Source organism: Drosophila subpulchrella, chromosome 2L (assembly GCF_014743375.2).
Source record: "Drosophila subpulchrella strain 33 F10 #4 breed RU33 chromosome 2L, RU_Dsub_v1.1 Primary Assembly, whole genome shotgun sequence".
NCBI lineage: Eukaryota > Metazoa > Arthropoda > Insecta > Diptera > Drosophilidae > Drosophila > Drosophila subpulchrella.
Genome location: NC_050610.1, coordinates 2,831,207 through 2,856,877, shown reverse-complemented (window position 1 = coordinate 2,856,877; position 25,671 = coordinate 2,831,207). Strand labels below are relative to the sequence as shown.

General features: G+C 37.1%; 1 protein-coding gene across 3 annotated transcripts in view; it reads left to right on the top strand.

The window, feature by feature from the left end:
* The window catches only part of LOC119548833 (CUGBP Elav-like family member 2), a 123,929-nt gene that overhangs the window by 27,812 nt on the left and 70,446 nt on the right, over positions 1-25,671 (top strand). For 2 of the 3 annotated variants that reach the window (XR_005219329.1, XM_037856450.1), the window contains exon 2: positions 12,485-13,342. The exons of the other annotated variant lie outside the window; for it this stretch is intronic. Coding sequence is in view for 1 of the 2 variants with exons in the window: in XM_037856450.1 (XP_037712378.1) it covers positions 12,666-13,342 (677 nt within the window). In the remaining variant the exon portion in view is untranslated. The remainder of the gene's footprint in view (positions 1-12,484; positions 13,343-25,671) is intronic. 3 annotated transcript variants of the gene reach the window in all.

Genomic DNA, 25,671 nt, shown 5'->3' with positions numbered 1-25,671 from the left:
AAATGACTTCATTTCTCAATACGTTTTTCGACCTCCCTCAATTGTTAATATTTGCGTTATAAATACCGTCATGGCCATAAAATCAAATCTGAACGTAAAAATAACGTCGGAAATCTAATCTCTATCTCTGTCTGACGGCTGTGGGAGGCATAAAAGTGTCCTTGACATAAAGATGTTAGCAGGGCATTTCACTCTCGCATTTTTGCACTCCTATCTCCGCTCAGAAGACTTTATTAAGACATTTTACGCTGAACTTTATATATATAAAAGTAGAGAAACAAGGAGTCGCGTCTACTGGCGGCAATAAAGCCAAGCCAAAACGCATCTGAGTTTCATGCAGAAATTGTGAGATTTATGACAGGGGGCTATATGTATATCCACCCGCTTGCCACCCAACCACCCATGGTTTTTCCATAAAAGCGGAGGCAGATAGCAAGCGACAAGGTGACTGCCGCAAGTGCGGTTTAACTGCCAAGCCAGAACCCAGAGCCCAGCACCCAGAATCCAGTCCCCGTAACCAGAGCAAACAAAAAACATTTGCCGACTTTCGGGCGTCTGGCGCGGTACAACGCCGGCTTGTGTTGTTTGTGCCGGGCCATAATTGGGCCAAGTTCCCAGGTCCTCTGAATTTCTGTTGAATTTCTGCAAGTGAAATCGCTGGAAATGTTTCAATTTGGTTGTGGAAAAGTGAAAGGCACTGCAAGCGAAGGTGCCAAAACAATTACTTAAGCCATGAAATCACTTCTAAAGGTATCGAAAAGTATGCATTAATGTTTTCGTTCCGGAAGAATATATTATTTTTTCACTGCATACTTTTAGACACATTTTAAAGCTTTCAGACCATCATATACAATCCACATTTGAATCCACAATTTGGTTTCTTGGACTGGCTCTCTAACAAAGAAAAATGCACTTAAAATTATTTGTTATATTTTAATCTCGAGTTCTGATTAAGCTAGTTTGGTCATTAAAGACTTTATTTTGTGGTTTATTATAGGTACTAGAGCGCTTGACAAAATTGGAAAGAGTTGGTAACATTTTATGAGCATTTAATTATAATTAAAGCCATACAACGCTTCCATAATTTGAAAGCACGTTCACTTATTTGTTTACCCTTAGAGCCGCGGCCATTGTAACACCCACAAACCGTCATACAATGTTGATGATTTGATTTCAGCGTGCATCGAAATTGATTTATTGATCAGTACATGCCAATAATCATATCAATCGCAATATTATTTTAAAAGTAATTATATAAAAGTAAACAGGTTCAAAATACCTTTCATGGTGCCGCGGCATTACAAATTCCCTGAAATTTTATTTAAAAGTAAACAGCACTGTTTCCTCTTTTAAAGTTGGTAAGCTAAGTAACAGAAGTTTGACAGTAAAGGCACTCGACTATAGAATTTGTCTTGTTACTCACTTTTTTTTATATCTAGCCATAGCTTATGATTGATTGATTTCTCTAACAATGCATCTTCAATTTAAAATTAAAATCAAATGTCAATTAGAAGCTATTTTTGTCTTAAAAATATTTACGAATTTCCTAGCAATTTCCTCAATTAAAAATGGATAGAAATTCAAAGTACAAACCTAAATATCCTTTCTACGTATTGTTTTAAAATCGATATATTTTTCCAGTCCTTTTCCCCATTACAATTTGTTTCACGCCATACAGCAAAAATGGTAAAAAGTGTCTGCAAACCAAACAAACGTTCGCCACTTCCGTCGAGGCCGAAATGAGTATTTCTGACAGCGAATATTTGTATGCAAAAAAATATGTTGAGAATATTCCACCATAAATTAAATTCATTTGGTAAAATGCATAAAACATAAATCAAACCTGAGAGGGGAAAATGCATATAGGGAGCCTAAACAATGCCTGTCTGTCTGTCAAATGCACTCAGCGCTCGGCGCCGACGAAAATTTAAATGGTCAAAAATATATACGAAATTAATAAAATATTTAAAATGCAAAGTGAGAGACACGAGGAAAACAAAACAACACGACAATACTATTTCAGCCAACAATTATAAGCATATTAAACTATTAGGATTGGCATTAGTGTGTGTAAATGGGTGTGTGTATTTGTGTTGGCTAAGTATGGAGGGCAGGGGGTTAAAAATCTGGCGCAACTTTATTATGTAGGCGCAAAATTTGCATATCAAAGCTGCTAATAGAGAGACACGGACAGGCCAAACAAATGAGTGTGTGTAAGTTCACACACGCACACACATGCACGCCTGTCTGTGTGAGTTCATTGTAGCACTGCGTCCTGGTCCTGTGCGTGTGTCTGTGTCATAAATGCGTTATTTATGAGCCATATTAACAAGCGACAAACGACGGCGACGTCGACAACGACAACATAACTCATACGCACTGTGTTCTGGAGCACATTTATTGTATTCAATTATTGATGTAGTTCAGTTTAGCAAGTGGAGATTGGCCCAGCTTTAATCTCCCGCCTGTTGTAAAAGTATATTTATATGATTTGCAGATAACTATTAAAGTCTTTTTAGTTGCACACGGCTTTGTAAAATATTCATGAAAATAAATAGGAAATTAATAATAAATGCTAAATGAACGGTTTGCATAAAATCACTGAAACTTATATTTCCTTTTAATTATTTAGCTCGCTCAAGGGATTTAATTTAAAACCTGAAATGTTTTATTTTAAATCTGGTCATCTGCATATATTCACGACTTTGTTTAGAATTCCCCTATAAATTAAAGAATTGGTTTAACATCAATGTTATGTGAAATAAAATTAGCCACCTAACAATTTAATAATTAAACAAAGCTTACCCAATTTTGTATATTCATTTGTTTTATTTTAAATTGCTGGCCAATTTTCTTTGGTTGCTAAATTTTTAAGGTAACAATTACCCCTAGAGACAAAACGTCTCAAAATCACCGTAAAATTAAATTCCGTCTGTGAAAAACAATATCCCGGAAAAACAAATCTGCACAATTTTACAAACTTAATTCAATTTTGCAGTTCTGAAATGGAGAGAAGAACCCTTTTTTTATTTAACATAACATAATTTAAAAAAGGGAAAATTGCTGATAATACTTTGTTTGTAGACAGACACAAAGGTGAATCACAGATAGAGATACCCCCAGACACAGGAAAAGGTCCCATGACTGGTCAAAGTCACAGGACACCTGCAGATTGTGTGTAAAACAAAGAGCAACCCTTTCTGATAAGCGTGCGACGGGTTGACACAAGAAAGCAAACAAAAATCAGAAAGGAAAAAAATTCCACGCAAGCCAAAAGGATTTTAAATGTATTTTTTATTTTGGCACATACCCATGGTCTTTTTGCTGATTTCGGCCACATTGTCTATTACACACGAATTAACATGAAGCCCAAAAATAAACAATCGCCGGAGCGAGGAAGAGGAATCCCTACCCCGAGCTATACAACCCATTCAATCCGTATCTGTATCTGCTGCATCCACTTCATATATATCCTCCACAACATGTCAACAGCTTTGTGTGTTCCCGGCACCTATTTTCCCTCCCCTCGATATCTTTAGTTCCTATTTTTTTGTTTATCGTTTTGTGTTTTCTTTATACCGGTTTTGCGTATTTTGGTTTGTTTTTGTGTATTTTATGTGCGAATGCTGCACCCAATATTTATTTGACAAAAACCTATGCCAGACCCGATAAGCACACCAGATGCACACACATCGGGTGAAAGATTTAAATGCAGCTCTGTAAATCGAATACTGGGGGAAACCTGGGCTTTTGTGTAGGATATTTTTGGAATTTTATATGCCGTCCCCGGACAGAAATACGAGCGAGAAATGATTTTGCGGACAGTTGCTTTTTTGGATTTATTTCCTGTGGCTTTCAATTTTTAAGTGTTAAGATTGCATGCGAAAAAATCAAAAATGTCGCTTAACATTAATTTTTAATTTCAATTTTTAATCAAAATCTCTAATTATTTTTTTTATTACGAAATATTTATTATTATTTATTGTAATATATTCAGGAAGATTTCGTTTTTGAAGGTATGAACACCTTAAATTAATTGATTTTATATGTTTTAGTATTATAGTTTTCTCAGAAGAGTTTTCAAAGCCCTTCAGTTCGATCTGTAGATAACCCATTCCTTGTTTCGTACCATCGAATGGTCTGTCAACTGTTTTTAATACATCACAATTCTGCCAGAAATGGCTAACGAACTGCATGACAATGTCAAATTTCGAAAGCAACAAACAATAAATTTTCACGAAAATTGACAACATCAAATTGATGGGTCGCAACAATATTTGAAGGGACACACACAAACAGAGAGGATGGAAAACAAACGAACCCAGTTAAAGATAAGGATAAAAAAACTGAAGCGGGAACAGGAACAGGAGCATCGCGTGTCAGGAAAGATTATGATAGGATATATTATACAACAGGAGCAAACAACAAGAGCTGGAAGTCGGGCAAACAGAATCGAACGTCGCACAATTTGAGTGACATGTCAGCGCAGGACAGCAAAAAAATATCGTTGCTGGTGCCGGAAAACTGAAAAAATATATATATTTATTTATGAATTTTTATCAACAACGACAATACAATATTGTCAAAGTTTATTGCATTTATCAATGCATAATATTCATGGATATTTTTTTTGATGGAGCACTCAAGGGAGTCGGGAACTCTCCGAGTAATTAGTTCAGTTGAGGAGTTTTCCGAACCGAAGCGAAAGCCAGACAAGTGTCATTTATGAGACCCATGCTCTTAATGTCTGGCTTCTGGTTTGGCAGAACAGGATGCAAATCACTGCGGAGCAATTAAACCGGACCAAAGTCGTCTAGCCGTGCGAAATGGTTTCAAGGATCCTTTCGGTTAATTTGTTATTTAAAGCACTCTGGATGTCTGATTTTATGCGAATGCCTAAAAGCTATATAAACGAGTAAAATAAAAGAAAGTTGAGGCTTTGCACCTCTCTAGATACTCAAAATTTATGGGGTTGGTCAACAAAGCCTTTATAAGTAACGCAACGGTTTGTACTGAAGTTTAATTAATGGTTTTTTATTTCATAAAAATGGATATACATTTAAAAGAAAGATTTCTCCATTCATTATAAATTTGGCTTCGCTTAAAATTACCTCTTGTTACATTACAGGCAATTATTGTACGAAATGAAAACCTCGCCTCATTAAATAATACTCCCCCAACTAATTAAAGCTGACGCAATCCGGAGATAAGAACAAAGTCGACTGTTTCCTCGTTAACTCGTATTATTTTTCCCCAACCACAGCTCCCCGCAACGAGGACTCACATAAAAATCAAGGGAATTGGCTCATGTTACGCTTTAATTAGTATTTAATTACTCAATAATGCAAACCACGCGCCGTATGAGCAATATAATTTATTTCGTAGCCCCCGAAACCGAATGCGCCAGAGGAAAGCCGTATAAATTAATAAAACATCAACGGGCCGCCATTAATTTGATTTCGTACAAATATTTTTTGCGTGAGCAGGTGGTCAGAAGTTAAACGATCCTAACCTCTCCCGTTGAGAAAACACGCAATTGTGGAAAGGCAGCGCTTCCCTCTTTTCCTTCTGGACATGCCAAAAGTCGTAAAAACACAAATCTCGTTGCCAAAGTCGAAAAAGCAAACGCAACACAAATTGATTTCGACATTCTCAAGAACGGGCAAAAAAATAAGAACAAAATTTAGTTGTTTCAGCGTTGAAACAAATGGAATTTCTCGAATTAATTAGCAAATGGTGAAGGCAGTTAAATGAGAAATGTGCCGCCAGCTGCGTGTGTGGGTTCCATAAATAATCCCCCAAGCCCTGGACATAGGGCTCCAATAAAAGGTAGAGCACCAAGTCTTCTGATATATAAAATGGTTCAGTTTGCGAGGGTTTGGCACGCAACTCACTGTTCATCGATGGCCCAAGTCGAAAGTGTTTTGGCATTTTGCTTTCGGCTCGAAGCATTAAAAAGGTGGACAATGTGTTAATTGCTTTGGACACGTCGTGAAGAAGGCGAAGTTTCGAGGGGGGATAGAATTAATTGTAGATAAACGAGCCTAAAATGGGAGTCATGCATTTCCTTAAAAGCGATACGACTAAAAGCATTAAAGTGCTTGAACATTTATCAAACGGAAGAAAGTTAACAGTTTTTGGTAATTTTGCAACTCTCGCTATAAAGATATTTTATTTTTAACAAGAAATAAAATATTTTATTTTAAGTGAATCAGTTTTGCAACCAACTATATCATTAAAGGTCTGATTTCCGTAGTATGAAAACCCAACTACTAAGATACTATGTTATCCCATTTTCCGTATCTCTCCCAAAAGCAAACACTTCAGTTTTCATCATCCACTCATAAGAACTGAGGCGCAGAGGGCAAAAGCTTACTTTCAATATGAAATTGTCGGACAATTTTTTTTTGTTATTCCCATTTTTTTGCCCACTGTTCTCTGTTCATTTACTTTTACGAGGCATTTGAGATTTGCATAAACAACAAACAGCCGAGTGTGCACATGGACATAGAACATGAACATAGACCTGACACAACAATGGCAGTTCTGTCCACCCAACTCGTGCAAAACAACACCCACCGAAAATTCACCCACACACCATTGCCAATAGAAATTTCATGAGACCAGACTCTGTTGCTCTGTTTTGGCAATTTTGCAGTTTGCAATTTTTGGTCAAATAGATAACAGAAAATAAATATAAATTATTACAGAGTCGACGCACTTGTTCCCCAGTTGGTTCGGCGTGAGTGGAAATTCGCTCAGTTACTGTTTTAATATTTATACTGGGTCAGTGCTGTGTCCTAGACTTCGAAAACCAATATATTTTAGGCTTCCGGTTACCTCATACCAGTCAATTTGTTTCGAAGAGAATATAAACAGAGTTTATAGCATATTATTTTTGGAAGTGTTTGAAGATGTCCCAAATTATACCTATTTGCCGATAAAAAATTGTAAATGTTGGAACTATAAAGTGCATAACAGCATACCCTTGCTTTCTCAGTAATAGCGCCATGTAAACAAAATGAAATCGAAATCTACCAAATATTGTTCATTCTTTTTCCTCTTTCCTGAATTTCACATTTTGCTGTGTTCTGCTCACACTTATTTGTTTTTATTTGTGTTTGGCTTAGCATTGTTTTAACTTCCAAACATATTTCTTGTTGCACCTGAAGTCGGTAAATTTATTTTAGAATCTTGAAACTTTTTTAATAGTTAAATAAAAGCAATTACTTACATTTTATTTTGGCTTATGAAAAAAAAGTATAACAAAGTATTTGTGAATAAAAATTTTCTAATAAAATAGCGTGCTTTTTTGCAGACAGTGCGATTGCAGAAATTGTCCACGAAAATTGACAGATTAACGTCAAGTACAAAAAAGAAAAGCAGTCGGCGACAGTCGATTGCAGGACACGTCAACAAAGTTACAAAACTGACCAGGAAATTGACCAAGTACTGGCTGAGATAAATAGAAAAAGTGGGAGAACGCCAGGACTAAAAAAGTTTAACGCAAAAGTTCGCCATTCAAAAAAGGAAGAGAATATTACGAAAATAAGGAATGTTATAGTCTTAGTCCTTGGGCAAAGTTTCTCGCTAATGAGAGTAAGAGTTTTTCTTATTTTGCGGTGCAAACTTGTAACTTGTCGCACTTCCTTTTTTCCACCATCAGCAATTGCCCCTATTTTTTATGTTTATTTGGCTTAATCAGTTCGGCCTCTCCTTTTTTTTTGGAGCACTTTTGTTGGCATAAATAATTCATGAGCAAAATATTGGGCCAGCGCCAGAACTTTTAATTAAATCAAAGTTGACTTTAATTAAATACTTGAATGGGCGGGAGGGTGCTAAACAAAGGCGAGCCCAAAAACGCTCTTGAAAAAGCTATTAAGCCTTAAAGTCTAATAAAATAAACAGTAAACACACTTAATGCCTTGATTACCAGCATCAACATGGGGTTCAAAGTCCGTTCCCAAGGACTCGCCAGCGCCCAAAGGAGTCTCAGCCCGAGATGTCCTGTCCAAGAAGGTTGCCTCGGTGTAGTTTGCTCTCAGATTTATGCCAGACCATCCCAGGCTGACCTCAAAATTTGTGGCCCAGTTGGTTGGGTGGTTTCAATTGAGGCAGGTTTCGTCTTAACTTTGCCAGGAAAACACATGTTCAGCACCAACCACAAAATACAGTGGGAGGTTCGGTTGGTGGGGTGTAGGGAAAATCAGGGAGAGTCCTGTTTCGAATTTAAGATCTGATGAATGTTTTTTATCTTCTAAAAATATTCTCAGGCAAACCCTTAGGGTTAGTATTAGTTTTGTAAACTTTACTATCATCTCAAATAAATAAATAAATTTACTTATTTTTAAAATAGATTTACCTTAGATTGAAGATAGATTAATGTTTAATAATTTTACCCAGAAAAGGATCTATCTGTTGGCGATTAAATAAATAAATAATCTTCTATATATGATATAAGACTTAAACGATGTAACAAAATTTTAGATTTGGAATATTAGTGAAATACAGTCAAAAGAATATATTTTTCAGGAAATATAAAAAGTAATTTTTGAAGTACCACTTAAAGAATCTTAAGAATATTTTCATTTTAATTCTCTTATTTATCCAGCTAGTGAAAATCTAGAAGGAGGAATTTGTGTCTAGAACCGCCCACAAGAAGTTGCCACTTTGTTGTTCTGTTCCGTCGAGTTTTGGGTCGTTACAGCAGCAGCATGAAGTAAGTTTATAGCAAATGATGTGGCTGCTCCTCGACTCCTTGTGGCCGGGTGTCTTAAAGTAAAATATTGACAGTTTGAGTCGGAGCAAGTGTAGCATAAACTGCTGTCAGGGCCACAAAAAGTTTTCTATTCCCATTTTTTCGGGGGCAGGACCACCGAACGTCTTCTTGTAGGAGAAGCAACAAGCAAAGCAGAAAGTAATTGCTTTCTCCCGCTCATCGTGACTTTGGCTTGTTGCGGTTAAGACTTTCTTCCCTATAACCAACAACGAAGGCAGCAATTGTGTGCGTTGTTTAATTTTGAAGCTTCAAGCTTTTGTCTGAAATATTTAAAGGCCGAGGAGAACTCGTTTAATTTATGTGCGGGTGAAATCTCGGTATTGGTGTTTCTAGGCCATCCTGGGATGCTTAATTAGATACTCGATACGTTTACATTTGCATTGCTCTGGCCCCGAGCACACATCCATAAATGTCTAATCATTTTAGCCCTGAGTTTCCATTGTTTATTAAATTGTCAGCTGACAATTTATGCCAATATCTTGGGGGCCTCTCGTTGGGTTTCCATATCCTCCTCAGGATTATATTTTGAGAAGTGGCACAATATTTGTCCGTGCCGCATCAAACGATTCATTTGATTTAATGCTGGCCGAAAGGAATATTTGCACTAGTTTGGCATTATCATGGAAAATAATTCGGGGGAAATTGTGCCTTCGATACTGATGATAATTGAATATTGTCTACATATTTGTTCATGAAACAAGGATAGACCTTTGAAAAGTAAAACGACTAAGCTGGTTTAATTTTGGAAAATTAATTAGTGTACATATCGGAGAAAATCTACCATAAATGTGTATATTACAGCATGGGAGAAGAGTTTGGACAAATAGCACTCTTATAATTGTGGTCTTTTATTTTTTGTTCGCTGTATAAGAAACAAATGGAAGCTGCTCCTTTGCCTATTTTACATGGTTTCTTAGATGTTTCCCTTGTCAAACAGATTCAATTTAAATTGCTTAGTTTTGCATTTCTAAATGGAAGCCGCAGAACAACGGAAATTCCTTTTATAACGCTCAATATTTTCTAAGTTACTCTCTGTCACTGGGATGGCCGGGAAAATCTCATTATTTTCTTTTTATTTGTATCCCCGCAGTGAGAAATCCGCATTCAATGTGTCTCTTTCGCATTTTCCTTTCTGGCTGGGTGTTAAAAAGCTTTTGCAGTTGCCGCTTATCAACTTTTTTCCACTTATATATCCCCATTTCTCTGCGACGGCGAGCATATTCATTTTCCTCTTGCCAGCTCGCTTTATTTATTTTCCGCCAAAGGATTTATGTTTTTGGGTTATGGCGCGCTTGTCTTTGAAGCTCAGAAAGAGAGAGAGTTTTCTCGTCTATCGCGATTTTCTCTTAAATTTTTTTAATTTTTCGCGCACATTTCCCTGGCTTTTCCGTTTGCTAGTTTTGATAACACACAGAGTGAGCGCGCTCCTCTTAAAGCCCTTTCAAATTCTATTATGCCATGGCTAATGAAAAGGACAAAAAGGAGCTGACTTCCAACTGTCTGGCTCCTTTGCCTTGCGGCTGTGGGTTGAGCTTGATATCCTTTGAATGCAATTAGCTGCGTGGCTAATTAAGTTGCTGAATTGTTTTTAAAGGATTAAAGCGACATTCATTGGAAATTAACGAATGCAAATTTGTGTTCTTTATTCATTGAACTACGCTTTTTCACGCTTTTGCATAATATTTGGTATGATAACATTTTATATTTGAATGGTTTTCCTGCAGCTCTTTTTAAAAAAAGTGAATTTTTAGGCATATATATTAGTTGAATGTTTTTATTTATCAACTAGTCATACCATTAATGATAACACTTTAGTTTGACTGGCGGAATCACTATACCTAAATAACGTTTTTTATAGATTTTTAATGTTAGACTTTAAAAATCACATAACCTATAAGGGGATGGAAATGTTTAGATGCATAATTCATACATCCTTAATTTTTCCACATCATTAGATACTTTCTAAGCATTTCCTCATTAATTTTACAGTCCTTAAATTAAACTTTAAACCGAGTGGCAAACCCCGCCTACTCCTTGCTAATTACAGGCCCCAAGATTTTTTCTTTCCGTTTCTGTTGCTGCAAAGACATCCTGCGTGGGCAAACATCCTGGAAAGCATTTAGGATAACCCTCCTACCACCAACCCAGATCCTTCTGTTCCCGCAACTTCCTCTGCATTCTCGTTCTGTTCCCCATTTGTGGCTGGGACTACTTTGATAGCCGAGACTTGCTCTGTATCTGCAATAATATAATGCCATGTAATAAGGAAGTAACATTTACAAAAGCCAAATGCTTGCAACACAGTCAGACAAACACATATACTTACGTGTATGCAGTGGGTTTTGGACGCATTTGTGTGTGTGCTTATGGAAAAGCGGTCGACGCGTGTAAATTGCAAAGAGTAAAATCTTGTAAAAGGCAAATTCCTTTCAAATGCAACCATTGCGCCGGATAGAGAAAAGGATGTGGCAGGGAGAACTACTTAAAGTTGCAAGGCACTGGAGAAAGGGAGGGAGAAATGCTGGATTCTGGCTAGGAGGAGATGTGGTGAAATTTACACAGCGCATTCAAGTTGACTTTTATAGTATGTCATACAACAAACATCAAGCAGGATATCACCCATCCACTCAGCCACCCACTATGCAGTACCACCCCCTCAATCATCGCTGGTAAAAGATACTAAGCAAACTTTGTAGTTTTTTGTAGATACAAAAACCCGACAGCCACAGCAACAACAATGGACTTTTGTTGTAAGCTGCAAATTTGATTGAAGATATTGCAGGTGTTGAGTGGAGTGGATAAGGATTCTGAGGCTACAGGATATATGGAAGTACAGAAGCTAGTGTGCTTGCCAGAATGAAGTGCGGTCAGCTTGTTTGCCCAAGGAAGAGCTCCTGGGTTCTTTATTGAAATTGCCCAGAGTCCTCCACTGACCACAAAGTATTGCAATCTCAACTAATTTAATAGCCCTTTTTGTCAGATTACTCAAAAAAAAGTGGTATATTCCGTATGCCGAATATCTTTTTTTGTTAATATCATCGATGTTAGAACTGCATTTTCCATGTCCCCTTATTTTATAGCATAATTAAAAATAAACTGATAAATGAATGTTCATTTTGTTGCCAAACAATAGTGCAACTACTTGCAACGAGTTCTCCCTGCTTTATGTATAATGGTATAACTTTAGCATTCCTCTTGATTTTCTTCATTTGAATGTCCCCCAATTATTTTGACCACAGAAGCTGGGGCGACTTTTGCCCCTCGAGATGTTTGTGTTTGTTGGGGGGAGGGGGTGGTGATGTGGAGACGGGGCGGACAAACAGTGCACACAATGTGAGTGGCAACCACTCCATGCATCCTCTCATCCCCAAAACCCCTTTTTGCCTTTCAAGCCGGTCCTTTTCTAGCTCAAGTGTTTGCATTTTACGACCACAGACAGACAGACGGACACAGACACGAGAACACACACTCAACGGGTGCTTGTGTGGGTGAGCAAGTGTGTGCGAGTGTGTGTGGGCTGGTTCTTTATTTTCGAGTTTGTGAGCTTAAGTGAAATGTAGCTGACCTAAGCTGGAAAATAAACAGGGGATATATTGCATGCCTGATTGTCTCAAGGTCGCATCCACTCATTTATCTACCTTAACTAATAAATATTCATAAAATCTTACTAATCCATTGCAATTTGCCTCCCAACTTCTCCTTCAGGCAAATTATAGGCAATAGTTAAACAGTAAATATAAACAAGCAAAGTAAAAAGAACTAAGCGAGCTGGAGCAAAGGGTATAAGGTCGAGGACTCGGCTGTATGTCAGCAAAGGACCCAGCAAGCGGCATAAGAGTACAGATTGATTAAAGCCTATACTGATCAGTCAGAGGATCCCATCAAGATGCTGAGTTCGCTGGACGCGCTGGCCGGCAAAATAGCCACTGCCACGCCCGGAACGGGGGCGGTGACGGCGGACAGCAAGAACACACAGTCGCTGCACCATCACCACCGACTGGACTTCGACTATTCGGCGGTCGAGATTGAGCCGCCGGCGGAGCAGCTGGCCAACTCCCCGAGGAGCGAGCGTGAGCGGTTGCAGCAGGCCCAGCAGGCCTACGAGCAGCAGGCCCAGGCGGAACTGGAGTTCGGCCTGGCCGAGGTGGACGCCAAGCTGACGCAGCTGAAGAGCAGCCACAGTCTGCAGCACCACCACCACCACAACCACCAACAGCTGCAGCGCTATCCGCCCCACCAGCCGCCCCACCACAACCACCACCACCACCACCACCATCCCTACCAGCGACCCAGGCCCACTTCGCCCCCGCATCAGCAGCAGCAGTCGTCCTCCTACCAGCAGCAGCTCAACCACCTGGCCGCTCTGCAGGATCACCACGATCTCCTCCAGTCGCAGCAGGAGCTCTTCCACAAGCAGCTGGCCAACATGCAGGAGTACCAGCGGGAAAGGGAGCGGGAGCGGGAGAGGGAACGGGAGCGGGAGCGGGACAGGGAGCGCAGCAGCTTTATCGATAACAGCGACTACGATTCGCAGCCGGAGTTCAAAATTTGCCTGAGGGATAGGTGAGTGTGCGAGTGACGACTTATCGATCCATCCCGGAACACAAATCAACTCACACTAACCTCTGACCCAATGTTACCATTATTTTGTTGTATATATTTTAATAATTTTCTTATCAACATGTCTTACAATGTTTAATTTAACACATAAGAAGAAGTTTTGTGTCCAATCAATTTTATTTTGTAACTCTTCCTACCCAGAATTAAGTTTAAAAATTCGAAAAACATTTTTAAATTGTACACCCACCACCAAAAAAAACACGTTTAACTTAAAAACACTCCCAAGAACATTAACTAAATATAATATAAATTATATATATATTTGAAAACCAGAATACCCTCAGTACCAAAAGTCAACTTGGTAAAAAAATCAATAATTTAGAACATATTCTATAAGCTCCCTGCAATCATCATACATTTTGTGGCTAATTCATATTTCTGCATTGATTCATAAATCATGATTTTCACTTTCCTTCACATAAAAAAATATAATAGCAATTGTGGTCAATTCCCTTATTGTTCTTAACCCGCAAACTTTGGCCTGCCATTGCATGTTTGCGTGCACGACAAGAATGCTTTTTAAAATCCAACTTAATTCATTAGCAGAAATCGGCAAGAAGTCATATAATTATAGAAATGAAAATGCATTTACAACCGGTGGTTACCTCATACATGGAAAATCCATTAAAATCTTCATTTATTCGGGTAAATGCATAAATAAACACTGGGAGTAGAGATGGCAAATGATGATGAAAGCATGAGAATTGTTGGGTGTTCAATTTTTGTATGATTTAATAATAAGGTTATTATTTACCCATTTAAGGGAATTAAATCTTTATGTTGCTTTTAAAATTAAGTAACTGACCACATTAATTAACCAAAGTGGAGGGCTATACTCTGCCCTTTTCCATCTCGTTTTTTCCGTCTTTGTGCTGTCATGTTGTTTTGTATCCTCGGTGTAAACACGTCAGGAAATCAAAACCCGAAAACACGCACCTTGGCAACGCCTCCGAGCACGGGCATGCAGCGCAAATGCCAAAAACAAACCAAAAATAATAAAAACATTTGTAATTTTTGGCCAAGCGAAAATGTCACGTGACAAATTGCTGCTGGGCGAAAATGTGCTCAAGTTGTGGGAAGTAGTAAAGTGTATTGGTGTAAGGAAAATCGAGTTTTCCGAGCACATGCTCGACACGAAACCCCCGTCCTTACACCCCCGCAGACACACGACAGGCGGCTTTATTACTCACATTTGTTTGGTCTTAACTAATTTAATGTGTAATATCATTTGACATATTGTTTTCATGTTTCTGCCTTTGATTTGTGGCCCCGTAAAGGGTTTCTCGTTATTTGTTTGGGCCCCTTTTTCCATTCCCACTCTGTCTGGGCTTATCACACATGCAAATAGTTGGCGCCTAAAGGAGGCGCCATTTTGACAGTTACCACCTATACGTAAGAACCCTCCAGGACTTTATTTATATATGAAAATGGGATGGCGTAGCGATGGAAGACTTGTCACTTTCCAAAGGCTTTAATAAAGATTCAGAAAATTTTGAAGATTTGTTTCTAAAACATTAGAGATATTATTAACTTAAGTATGATTTCTCTTTTATAAGTCAACACATTCAAAATGTAGTAATGTTTATTAAACAAGTTTAGGATCAGTTTTGTTCTAGTGTAGGTTTCGAATCTAGAATAAGACCTACTTTTAGTTTGACATCGGACGTTAGTTGACATCGGATAAAACGTACCTTACCGGTTCTATATATAAACCTTAACACATTAAAAATGTTATATTATTTATTAAACAAGCATAGGGTCGTTTTTTTTACCTGTTGTAGGTTTTGAACCTAGGATGTTTAATGTTTAAAACCTACTTTTATTTTGGTAACGCCAGATTTGGTTAGGCATAAATATCTTCCACATTTAAATCTAGCATGAAAATGTATTTAATTTTCTTGTGGCTCGAGAGAAACGCCTTTTCTTTTTCATACTCCCATCCCTAACTTCTTCCAGAGAAGGGCAAACATTGCGTAAATTTTTTATAACCCACTGAGTATGACATTTTATGTTTACTGCCTAGGCAATTTACAACTTTTGCTGCTATTTTCGTGGTCTCCCCTTGTTCTAGGCATTTTATGGCTATTTTAAAAAGCTTTGACATTTGCGTGCCTGCAATTGTGGCTAAGTAAAATAGCGAAATACCAAATCGTTCATTGACTTTAAAGCGCGTGTTGCAATGCAATTAGCTCGGGGTAAATGTAATGTTGCATTTGCATGTGACATTCAATTAGTTGGGCTGTGGGTGGCGGTGCTTCAGATGAGGCACATGATAATATAAATCGTCATCGGGGCCCATATAATAATTACGAGTATATTCATGCCCAACGGAAAAATTCTTCGTTGAAAGTGAAATGACTCTGTTCTAATGCGCGACAAAACAAACAAAAAACAATAACAAACAAAACAAACATGTTGTAACAAAACAGCAGCAGTGGTAAACAAATAGAAATGGAAAACAAAACTCTGAGAGAGGTTTTTCATTTATTAAAGTGGCCATGAGTGGGTGGGTGGACGAGATGAGCTTTGGACACGTAAGCAAATAATGCCAGAACATGTGAATGCAAGGATGTTTTGAGGATGTTTAGAAAAGGACTCTGAGAAAGCAGCACAGCTTTTGTGTGGCGAAAGGTAAAGTGACAATGGAATGCGTGAGCCAAAGAAAAAAACCTGAAAAATAAAGGAAAATTCTGAAAGAAAATGTTTGTTAAGGCTTTGCGCAGGCCCAAGAAAAAATGCATTTAAAATTTTAGATTTAACATGAAAGAACGCTCGATGGCCTCGACTATCACATACCCAGCTTAGTAGAGTGGGAGGTAGATGGGTATATACAAGCAACAAAGCGACTGTTCCCAAGATTGCACAGCCCGCAACAGCGCCACCTAGCGTCGATTCCTTTATTTGTTTATAGCTTTTTGATGGATGCTCCAGTTTGATTTTTTTTTTTTTGCATGCATATGAATATTGATAATCAAAGCAAAAACCCACTTACACCTTTACAAAATCTTCAAAAACGTGGGCGCTAGGAAAGTTTTAGCAATATGGGCGTTTTGAAGCGTAATAGTGGGCGAGGCACTGCTGAAATGAACTTGCGCTGCGCAAGAATCTCTAGAATCTGAATGCCGGACAGACGGACAGGGGACATTAAGGAGATTAAGAATATTTATAATTTATAAGGTCGGAAAAGCTTCATTCTACCTGTTACATACTTTCCGACGAGTCTAATATACCCTATTTTATTTTTTTTTTTTATAAAAATTTATTTATAAAAATTCATTTCGTTTAATATCAGTGTAAACTTAAAAATAAGAATGAAGTATTCCACCAAATTGTATTCCTTAAAAAAAAAAATTTCAAATTCTTTAAGACTAACACAGTGTTTTTTATTATATTTATAAATAGTTCCAAAATCTGTAGCCATTCCTAGTATCCTTGTTTGCAATCAAAATTTACCCAGTGGACTTATACAAGAAATTGTTATATTTTACTTATCCATTTGATTTCCAAGCCAAATTGATTTGCCCCTTTGGTTCTGATGTTCTTAAGATTTTGCCCCACAAAGTTGTGAATTTATGCACTTAATATGAAGGTCATTTTTTTCAATTTCCTCAGGTACACATTCTGCTATTTTCCTATTTTTCTAGCCAGCTTTTCTGCCCACGTGTACAGCAGCCAACAAAAGCAATTGAAAAGAATGCAGCGCTGCTTTTTCTTCTGGGCATTATGAAAAAAACCCACCTACAACCATTTTTCCTACATTTTTCCCGCCCACCTTTCCACCCACCCAGTCTATTTATAACCCAAGCCAGCATTGCATTTCACTTTGCAGCGTTCTCTGTGTTTGTATCATTTCAATTGTTGCTGCTGCTTCTTGCTTGCTGTTGTTTGTTTATCCAGCAACCGCCATACCACCCACTCACCACCCCCAAAACACACCCACTTGTCTTCATTTGTGGGTGTGTGTGACCCAGGAAAAGCTAATTTAGCTGCTGGCTGAGGGACATTCAAGGATAACCCAGTGAGTAAGCTTGGCTCCCGCGACTTTTTGTTGGGTTTTGTTCTACTGAAATCGAAATCCAACAGACAGGCCAGTGTATGCATTTTCAGGCACTGAAAGAAGTTAAGTTTACTTGTTTCCATTACTTAAATATTTTAAGATCCATGGTTTTTGGTCAAACTTTTAAGTTTAAAAAGAAAAAAAATTGTGAAAAACTTCCGTTTCATAATAAGTAATTTAAAATATATTTATTGTTCAGTAAACTCTTTAATTTATGTAGCCTCTTAATTTTTGTAGTGTTTGCAAAAGAATATATGTTTGTGGGGGAAACAGAACGCGTCAGATGTTCTATGTTTGCCATTTGCATAGTTGCTATTTGAGCCGAGCTCAACATGCATTTCTGTTAGTCATGTGTGTCTGCATACTTTTCACCTTTATTGTTTTATGAAAATTTTATTTGCAAAAAATATGTTAAATATTTGTGCGGGTGTGTCAGTTGGCTTGAGTTGACTTGCATCTGCTCACTTTTTTCGAAAATTTGTTATTTAAATAAAAATAGAAAGTTGCATATAAATTACATACATGAGTAATGCTTTCAGTTAAAGAAGAAGCGACTTTGCGCAAATATTTGGGAATGCACAAAATTGTTTTTTAGTTATGTTGAAAATGACAGCAGCGTTGGGAAATCTGTTAGAATTTAAAGTTATGAGAAAATGTTAAAGAAACTTAGTTTGAAACTTAATACTTTAAACTGTTTAGAAACAAAGGTAATTAAATGAAATGGAGACAAACTAAGTCACTAAATAATAATTTCTGCACCACATGAAATTCCATATTTATGGCAACAATGTTGGCCACCCAGTTGATTTACAAAATATAATTTAGAGGGTGCAGTTTGCGGGGCCATAGCATAAATATTACATTTCCAATTTTAATGAGCGGCAATCAAATAAACAAATATCAAACTTTCTAGCACGAAAATAAATTTTGTGTAATTTGTTAGGCAGAAACCGAAAATTGTCGATGGGAAAACTGTACGGGGAAAATGGCGGTTTGGTCGCTCGGCCCTCTTTTTATTATATTTTCACTCGATTTGTGTTGTTGGTTTTATTTTCTTCATTTTATTGTATTCAAGTGCGGTTTGTTCCCTGGAAAATAACTCAGCTCGTTAACTGCACAAATAACATGTCAGCACTTTTCCTTTTCTCCCTTTCGACCTCTGGTTGCCGCAAATTTGCGGAGTCCCCGCCATGGATTCAGTTCACTTTTGGTCTGGCCATCATTACTCAAGAGTCCTTAAAGTCGGGGCAAATAAAAATAATAAAAAAAAGGGAGCACGAGCGGCAAAAACACACGGCACATGGCCCTCTGAAGTGGTTAAGTCAAATAAAACAGAGTTCGGTTTGAGTTGGTTGCCCTGTGTTTTTTAATGCCTGACCAAATGTATTAATCACACACTCGAAAAGGGAGAGTGGGCAGGACCCTTCGTCTGCAAAGTTTTCCTTGGAACACATATCAACGAACCCTCCAAATCAATAACTAAAGGTCCTTACAAAAAAAATAGTAAATGAAAATGCTGCAAATGTTGATTTTCGGTTTATTTTATTTTGTGGTTTCTCTTCGGTCAGCAAATAAAAAAGGGAATGGGTTTGACCCCAAATATAAAATAAAATATAAAGCAATAAAAAATATGGGTGGGCGAAAAGAGTGAAAAGTGAAAGCCGCCGCAGTTTGTTGGTGCAGAAAGCATTAATAAAATGGCGCCGTTTGGTATGCTATATTTTTTATAGTTCTGGGGTTGCCTATTTTCACATTTGTATCCTTTTTATCGAAAAATCATACCTAAAAAACTATGTTTACATGCCCTTTACAGCTTTACGTCTCATAATATTTGCCTGGTGGGTAAAAATTCTTCCATTAAATGTTGATAAATGAATGTATAAATTTTACTGGAAATCGTTCAATTATAAATCAGAAATAAATTGTCCTTTAACTTAAAAGAATTTCCCTTGGTACGCTTGTACTAACAAATATATGATCTTAAATTTTGAAGATTTTATAATTTGTTTTTTTTTTTCAATATTATAATAAACAGCATATAGGTATTGAACTATTCGTTACCTTTTAAGCCAGCTAACATCCTTTTATTTGTTTGCCTTTCTATTTCTATCGCATGCAAGCGCCTCGAAAATTGCGGTTAGTTCTGGGTTCTACTTTTACCATTTTTTGGTGTTTGCTCTCAGAGTGAGTGTGTGCGTTTTCAAGAGTACGTGTGTGTGTGGTGTTTGTGTAACTGCGTTTGCGGTCTTCAGCTGCTTCAGTGGAAAAACAAAAGCTGGAAAGCTGCGCTCGCTTTTCCCTGCATAACCTTCTCCACCGACTCGAAATCCCCATTTCTTATCTCACTTCCACTCGACCCACACAAGCTGTGGCCCGTCCGATCCTACACCGAGAAAAACTTGGTCTAAGCTTTCTAGAATTATTGAAATATCTTTAAATTACTGTCAAATACAGATTGAATTAAGAATAACATGTTGATTTATTTTAAATATTTTGTTTATGTTTTTTTAAAATTATCCTTCAATTTTTTCTTGTGCATTTTACTTACTTTTTCCTGTCCCTTTGCCTGCATCTGTTGGTTCATTGATTTTGGTGTGGAAATGAACTTTGCTGTTTTTTCCTAGACCCAGTTCCCTTAGCTCCCTTCTCTATCATCTATGCACATTTCCCCAGTAGTTTCTTATGGATGGTTTTGGTCCTTGTTGGTGGATTTTCGGCACTTTGTAAGCATTATTTGTTTTCGCTTTTATTTATGTTGTGGTTTTGCTTTGTTTGGTACCGCAATTTTGGGTTTTGAGGGCAAAACTGCAAAAAAAATGAAAGTTGTTAAGAATAAAATATTTATTTAGCTTTAATATGTTCTATTAATTTTTGTTATAAAGTCGGTTTATGCTTACAATGGTGGACTGAACAATAGTATTAATCAATGATACGGTTTGTTTCATAGATTGTTAAAATACAATAAGAGCTTTTTTAAACCCTAATAAAAGGCTTAACCCAATCCTCATCAAATAAAGCTAAACATTACTTAAGCCCCACTGGCCAAGCCCACTCTTAATCCTTGGCGAACCCCTTTAATCTCCAGTTCATGACATTGATGGTGGTGACTCCACTTTCATTTGTGCAAAAACATTTTCATAAATTAAAACGGCGCGTCAGCGGCAATGCACAAAATGCCAAACACATGAAGAACCCAAAATGATTTGCAGACAAACAAACCCTTATATTGATACAGAGAAAGAAACAGAGAAATATTTTTAAAATATCTTACATTCTTATATGTGATTTTATAATGGTTACAAATATTGTGATTTTTATTAAATAAAATGTTTGTAAATAGATTGATTTTATAGTGATGAATTCAATAGATACATACCCATTTTAATTCCACAAATAAGGGATATACCTATGAATAAAATATAAAGCAAAAATAAATTCCAGTGCATGCGAAAACAATAAAAACAGAAGCGCCAACAATTGTTACCCTGTGATCCAGTCTGTTGTTGTTCGTTATTACCTTGGAGATTAATTAATTGCGAGGCAAAAATATGCTACAAGTTCAGACCCCTTCAGACCCGTTGACCCCTCTTTTTTAACCCAACGAGACCTCTACAACTGTCAGTCATTGCCTGCTCCTCCCACGCGTTTAAACTCTTATCCTTGCATTTATGAGTCGCAATAACAAAAACAAGGGAGCACCCCCTGCCAGAAAAAAAGGGAGCAACCGGGAACATCCATGGTAATTTTCGGGCTCGTTTTTGTCCTTCCCCCACCATCAGGCCCCTTTTGTTTATGGCTTTTCTTTTATAAAGTGGAAAATTGCAGACAGCATTGTTTGTTATTTATTGCCATTTTGATATGAAACCTTTTTTCCTCTAGTTTACCATCTTTTTTGGTGTTCCATAGCTTCATATATTTCTGACCCTTGGCTTGTCATAAAATCTATATAATGTCGTTCATGGCAGGTTCTATAAGAATTGTTGGCAATAACAAAGAAAGTTATGTTAAAGAACCAATTTGAAACATTTTTTAAATCACTTCCTAAAATCTCTAAAATTATAAACTATTTAAAATGTATTTATTTTGATATTTTTCCTTTGTATTGACCTTCGAAGCTTCCTCTATTAAAACGCAATCATTTCTTTAGCTTATAATCCGATCCACTTGCCCCACTGATTACCCAGCACCACCTTTTCCGCTCAGCCATTTGCCAATGCTAACTCAATCAGGACTCTTGAAAAATCGCATAGCCAACGCCCTTTTTGGCCTGAACATTTTACCTTGTCAACCCATTTTAGCGTTGAAATCAATTTGACAAAAGCCACATAAATTTAAATAAATTGCGGCTGCACATAAATTTAGACATTGAGAAGGAGGCCAACTTAAGGAAGGAAGGCGGCCAGTCATTTGCCATTGGCCGGGCCAACAAAAAAGGGCAAACAAGCCACCGAGCTGGGGTTTTATAAACCGAAATACAAATAAACTTGCCGAGGACGACTCAACTAACAAAATAAACAAAACGAGACTAGAGCAGAAAAAGAGGCTAAAACGGGAAACTAAAAAGGGGTAAATAAAAATGGCAGTGGCTCTGTGTAAACTAAGGAGGGTAGTAGATTTGCCAACCAGCACACCCACGGATATAGAAACAACAAATACAACTTGAGCTGAGAAAATCAAAATGATGCATAAACAAACACAGGCCAAAAGCAAATGGAGCCAATAATAGAAAAAATATACGAAAAAAAAACTAAATAAAGCATAACAAGCAAAGACGATTTCCATTTAACAAAATGTTCTATTTTTTTCTTCTTGTTATCTGTTTAGATTCTTATAATCAAATTATTAGAAAAAAATTGTTTGTAAAATATTGTTTTTTAATTTGTTTAATGTTAATTTGACATTTTCTGAAGTCATCACAAAAGTATGCTTCATTTATTTATTTATTTATTAATTTGAGATTCAAGTAAAGTTTAAAAAACTAATACTAACATAGGGGGTAGTGCTAGCTACGAGGCCTTCGACTACGTATTCATGTAAGCTATATTTATATTTTTATTATATATTTTAGTTCTTCCCCGACGAAAGTACAAGAAATGCAGCATACCTTTAGGCCATGGTGTGTTCGCTTCGAGTTTCGAGCACCAAATGACAGAAATTGTGAACATTTTTTAGAGAAGAGCCAACAAAGTTGATATTTCTCTTTTCGATATACCGATATAACATTCGATTGTTGGGTTTCAGAAATAGAAGATGCGGGAATGAATGAAAAAAGTAGATTTTGGATGTTAGGCAGACTAAAATCAAATTTTGGCGCCCAAAACGTACATTAAAACCTGACGAAAAAAAAATACGGCATACTTTTAGGCATTCTTAGTAAAGCTCATCAAAACGGTTCGACTTCAAGTTAAGCCATCAATTAAAATTAAAATTACTGAAAACTAAGGCAAAACCGCATCGAGTCGGCGATGAGCGATTTTAGTAAATTAATTAAAGAATTTATTTTTGATGTAATGACTTCATTCGGAGATGGCACTCAAAAGCACTCGAAAAGCAAAGTACTCATATGCTAAAAAAAGCAGTAAAAATCAACGAAAAAGTTTCTTTTAGGAAACAAGTAAGTCATAAGAGCTATTTAATATGTTTTACTTGTTGAAAATAATAACTTTTAAAAGTTTTGTGAAGAAGTCGAACAGCTACATCAGCATCTTTGACTTCTAGAGTTTTTTTCATTTCCATCAATATTTGATGAATTTTAAACTTTAAAAATACGGTAAACAAAAACTACTTGCCCGAATTCTTTGAAACTTTGGCATAAATTAGTTTAATGTATTATAAAAAGGAATCCATACTCGGTCTTGTCATTTTCTTAAAAAAAAAAAACGTATTTTTGGCCAAAAATCGGATCGGCTGGCCCAGTGTGCACTGTATCGACACAAGTTTACCAATCCGGGAGCGGTGAATACAACCCCTTGGGGAATTCTCGCTCACTCCTCAGTCGAATCCTGGAGAGCTGCGTCCTGACAACGTCCTGTTACGGTTTGGACGACTCCTGGTCCGGTCTGCTCTGTTTTGGGCCTGGCTAACAGGCAAAAGGGCTTTTCATAATATTTTTAGACATTTGACTTTTGATTGAGCGCATTACACGCGATTCAAACGGGATGGCTGGATGGGAATGAAGTCCAGGCTTACATTTCAACTGAGGCAATTTATTTGGCCCGCATTTCCTCAGTTTTTCGCAACCTTGCCGCTCCTCCGCCATTGGCCATAAAATTAGATTGTCCTGGCTTATGCAAAGGATTTGGCTGGCTGTTGCTGTCGCAAGCATTTGGCTGCGTAGATTGCCACTGTATTTTATTGAAAATCTAAGTCAAATATCTAAACGACGGTGTTTTATTACCTTGTTTCCCACTCGCTCCCGTTTACTCAGTATTCTTTAGTGACTTGGCATGTTTAGCGAATGTTTTACATTTGGAAACTAAGTCAGTTGGTTGGGTAAAACGGTTTGAGTAAGTGGCGGACTTAGTGGGATAAAAGGGCTTCATTCCTGGTTCAGGTTTTGAGGTGGGCTAAATGGTTTTAAGTCTTTGGGATTTTGCTTCAGGAGATAAAAATATTTTAGGGTTTTGTAAGGTGATACTTTTGCCTTTGGTTTTAAGATTGAATTTCAGGAAGGAAGCAAAAAGACAACAGTTTATAAATCACAATTTCATTTGGTTAGATATTGGTCTGAATGGTTATTGTTTTAGTTAATATTTTTCCTAAAAACTCTACAATTTATCCTTTTCATTGTCCCAAAGGACCTTCATAAACTCAAATAAAATAAACCCACAAAATTGTGCCCTTTTATTGTCACTCTTAATGCGCCTCTCAAAAAGTTGGCTTAAAGAAATTAAATGTTCCAAAATCCCCTCTTAATTCGTCAAGCAAATGACGAACTTATCCGGGAAAAGCGAATTTTCCGCTCGTCATAATGGCCGCGTTGAAGGCACCCCAGGGAAAAAACAGAGCCCCCTTCACTCCTTCGGCATATTTATTTGCCGTGTTTGTGCTCCCCTCCTCGAGCATAATTTTATTTGTTTGCTTAAAAAAGAATTAAAAGCGGTTTTCTGCTGTATTTTATTTTTTATGTGCATTTCTTCCTTGTGCTTTTGAATGCGCGAAATCGTTTTTATGTGCGTCTGCGGTGGCGGCAAAATTTCCATCGAGGGTGAGGATTAAGGAAGAAAGTTGAAAGGGAAGCATTATTTGGCAATTGTTGACATTTACATTTTCGGTTATAATTCCGAGTTTTATGCGGCATATAAAGCACAGTTTGTGGGGCGGCACTTGGGAAATGTTAATATATTTTTTAAAGTCTTGGGGCTGCAACTTTGTAATCCTGGCTTAAAGTGGTATTAAAAAAATTAATTTTTCGTTTTTAGTTATAAATATAGAGAACAAAATTTAAAAAATTTACCAAGTCTCAGACCTCAAATCATCAGATTAGGCTTGCACAAATGTCGGTATAGAAAAATAATAAAAATATTTATGTTATTTTTATAACAATTCGGGTTATATATCAAACGCATAAAAATCAAGTCGAATGTCACATTACTTGTCAGAAGACAAAATCAGAACAGGCTGATATTGTATTTTAGGTGTGAAATTCCTGAAACGTAATACCAACTGCTGTTAATTTAATCTCAGTTGTTTTATTAACATTTTTTTAACTTTCCCACCCTTTATATTAATTCTATACCGTTATTAAGCTACTTGTGAAGCATAAAGAATTTTTAAACCGCTATTGATTAGATACTTAAATAGGCTTTCAGTTGTTGTTGGTTCACACATTTTATTTTGTATTATTTCGCCCTTGGCTGTTTTTTTTTTAAAACAAATAAACATTCTTTTATGCTCGGGCTCTTCTTTTTAAGTTTTAGGAATTACTTATTGGGGATACAACCACTTTAAACAACCCCTCAAATTCGAAAAGGAATCGCCCCAAATTGTATTCTTTCCTTCCATTAAATACTTCCACCACCGAGAAGGAGTTTCCCGCTCTGACATCGGCGCATAATTGATGCCTCCGGGGAGCTGTGATAAAAACAAATCAGCGGCAACCCCATAGGGTTACCACCCTCTCAAACACACGTTAGCAGCTGGTTTTTCCAGCACGTGCGTGTGTAGGTCGCTTAATATAATTCACACCATTAAACCAAGAGCTGCGGCATTTTGC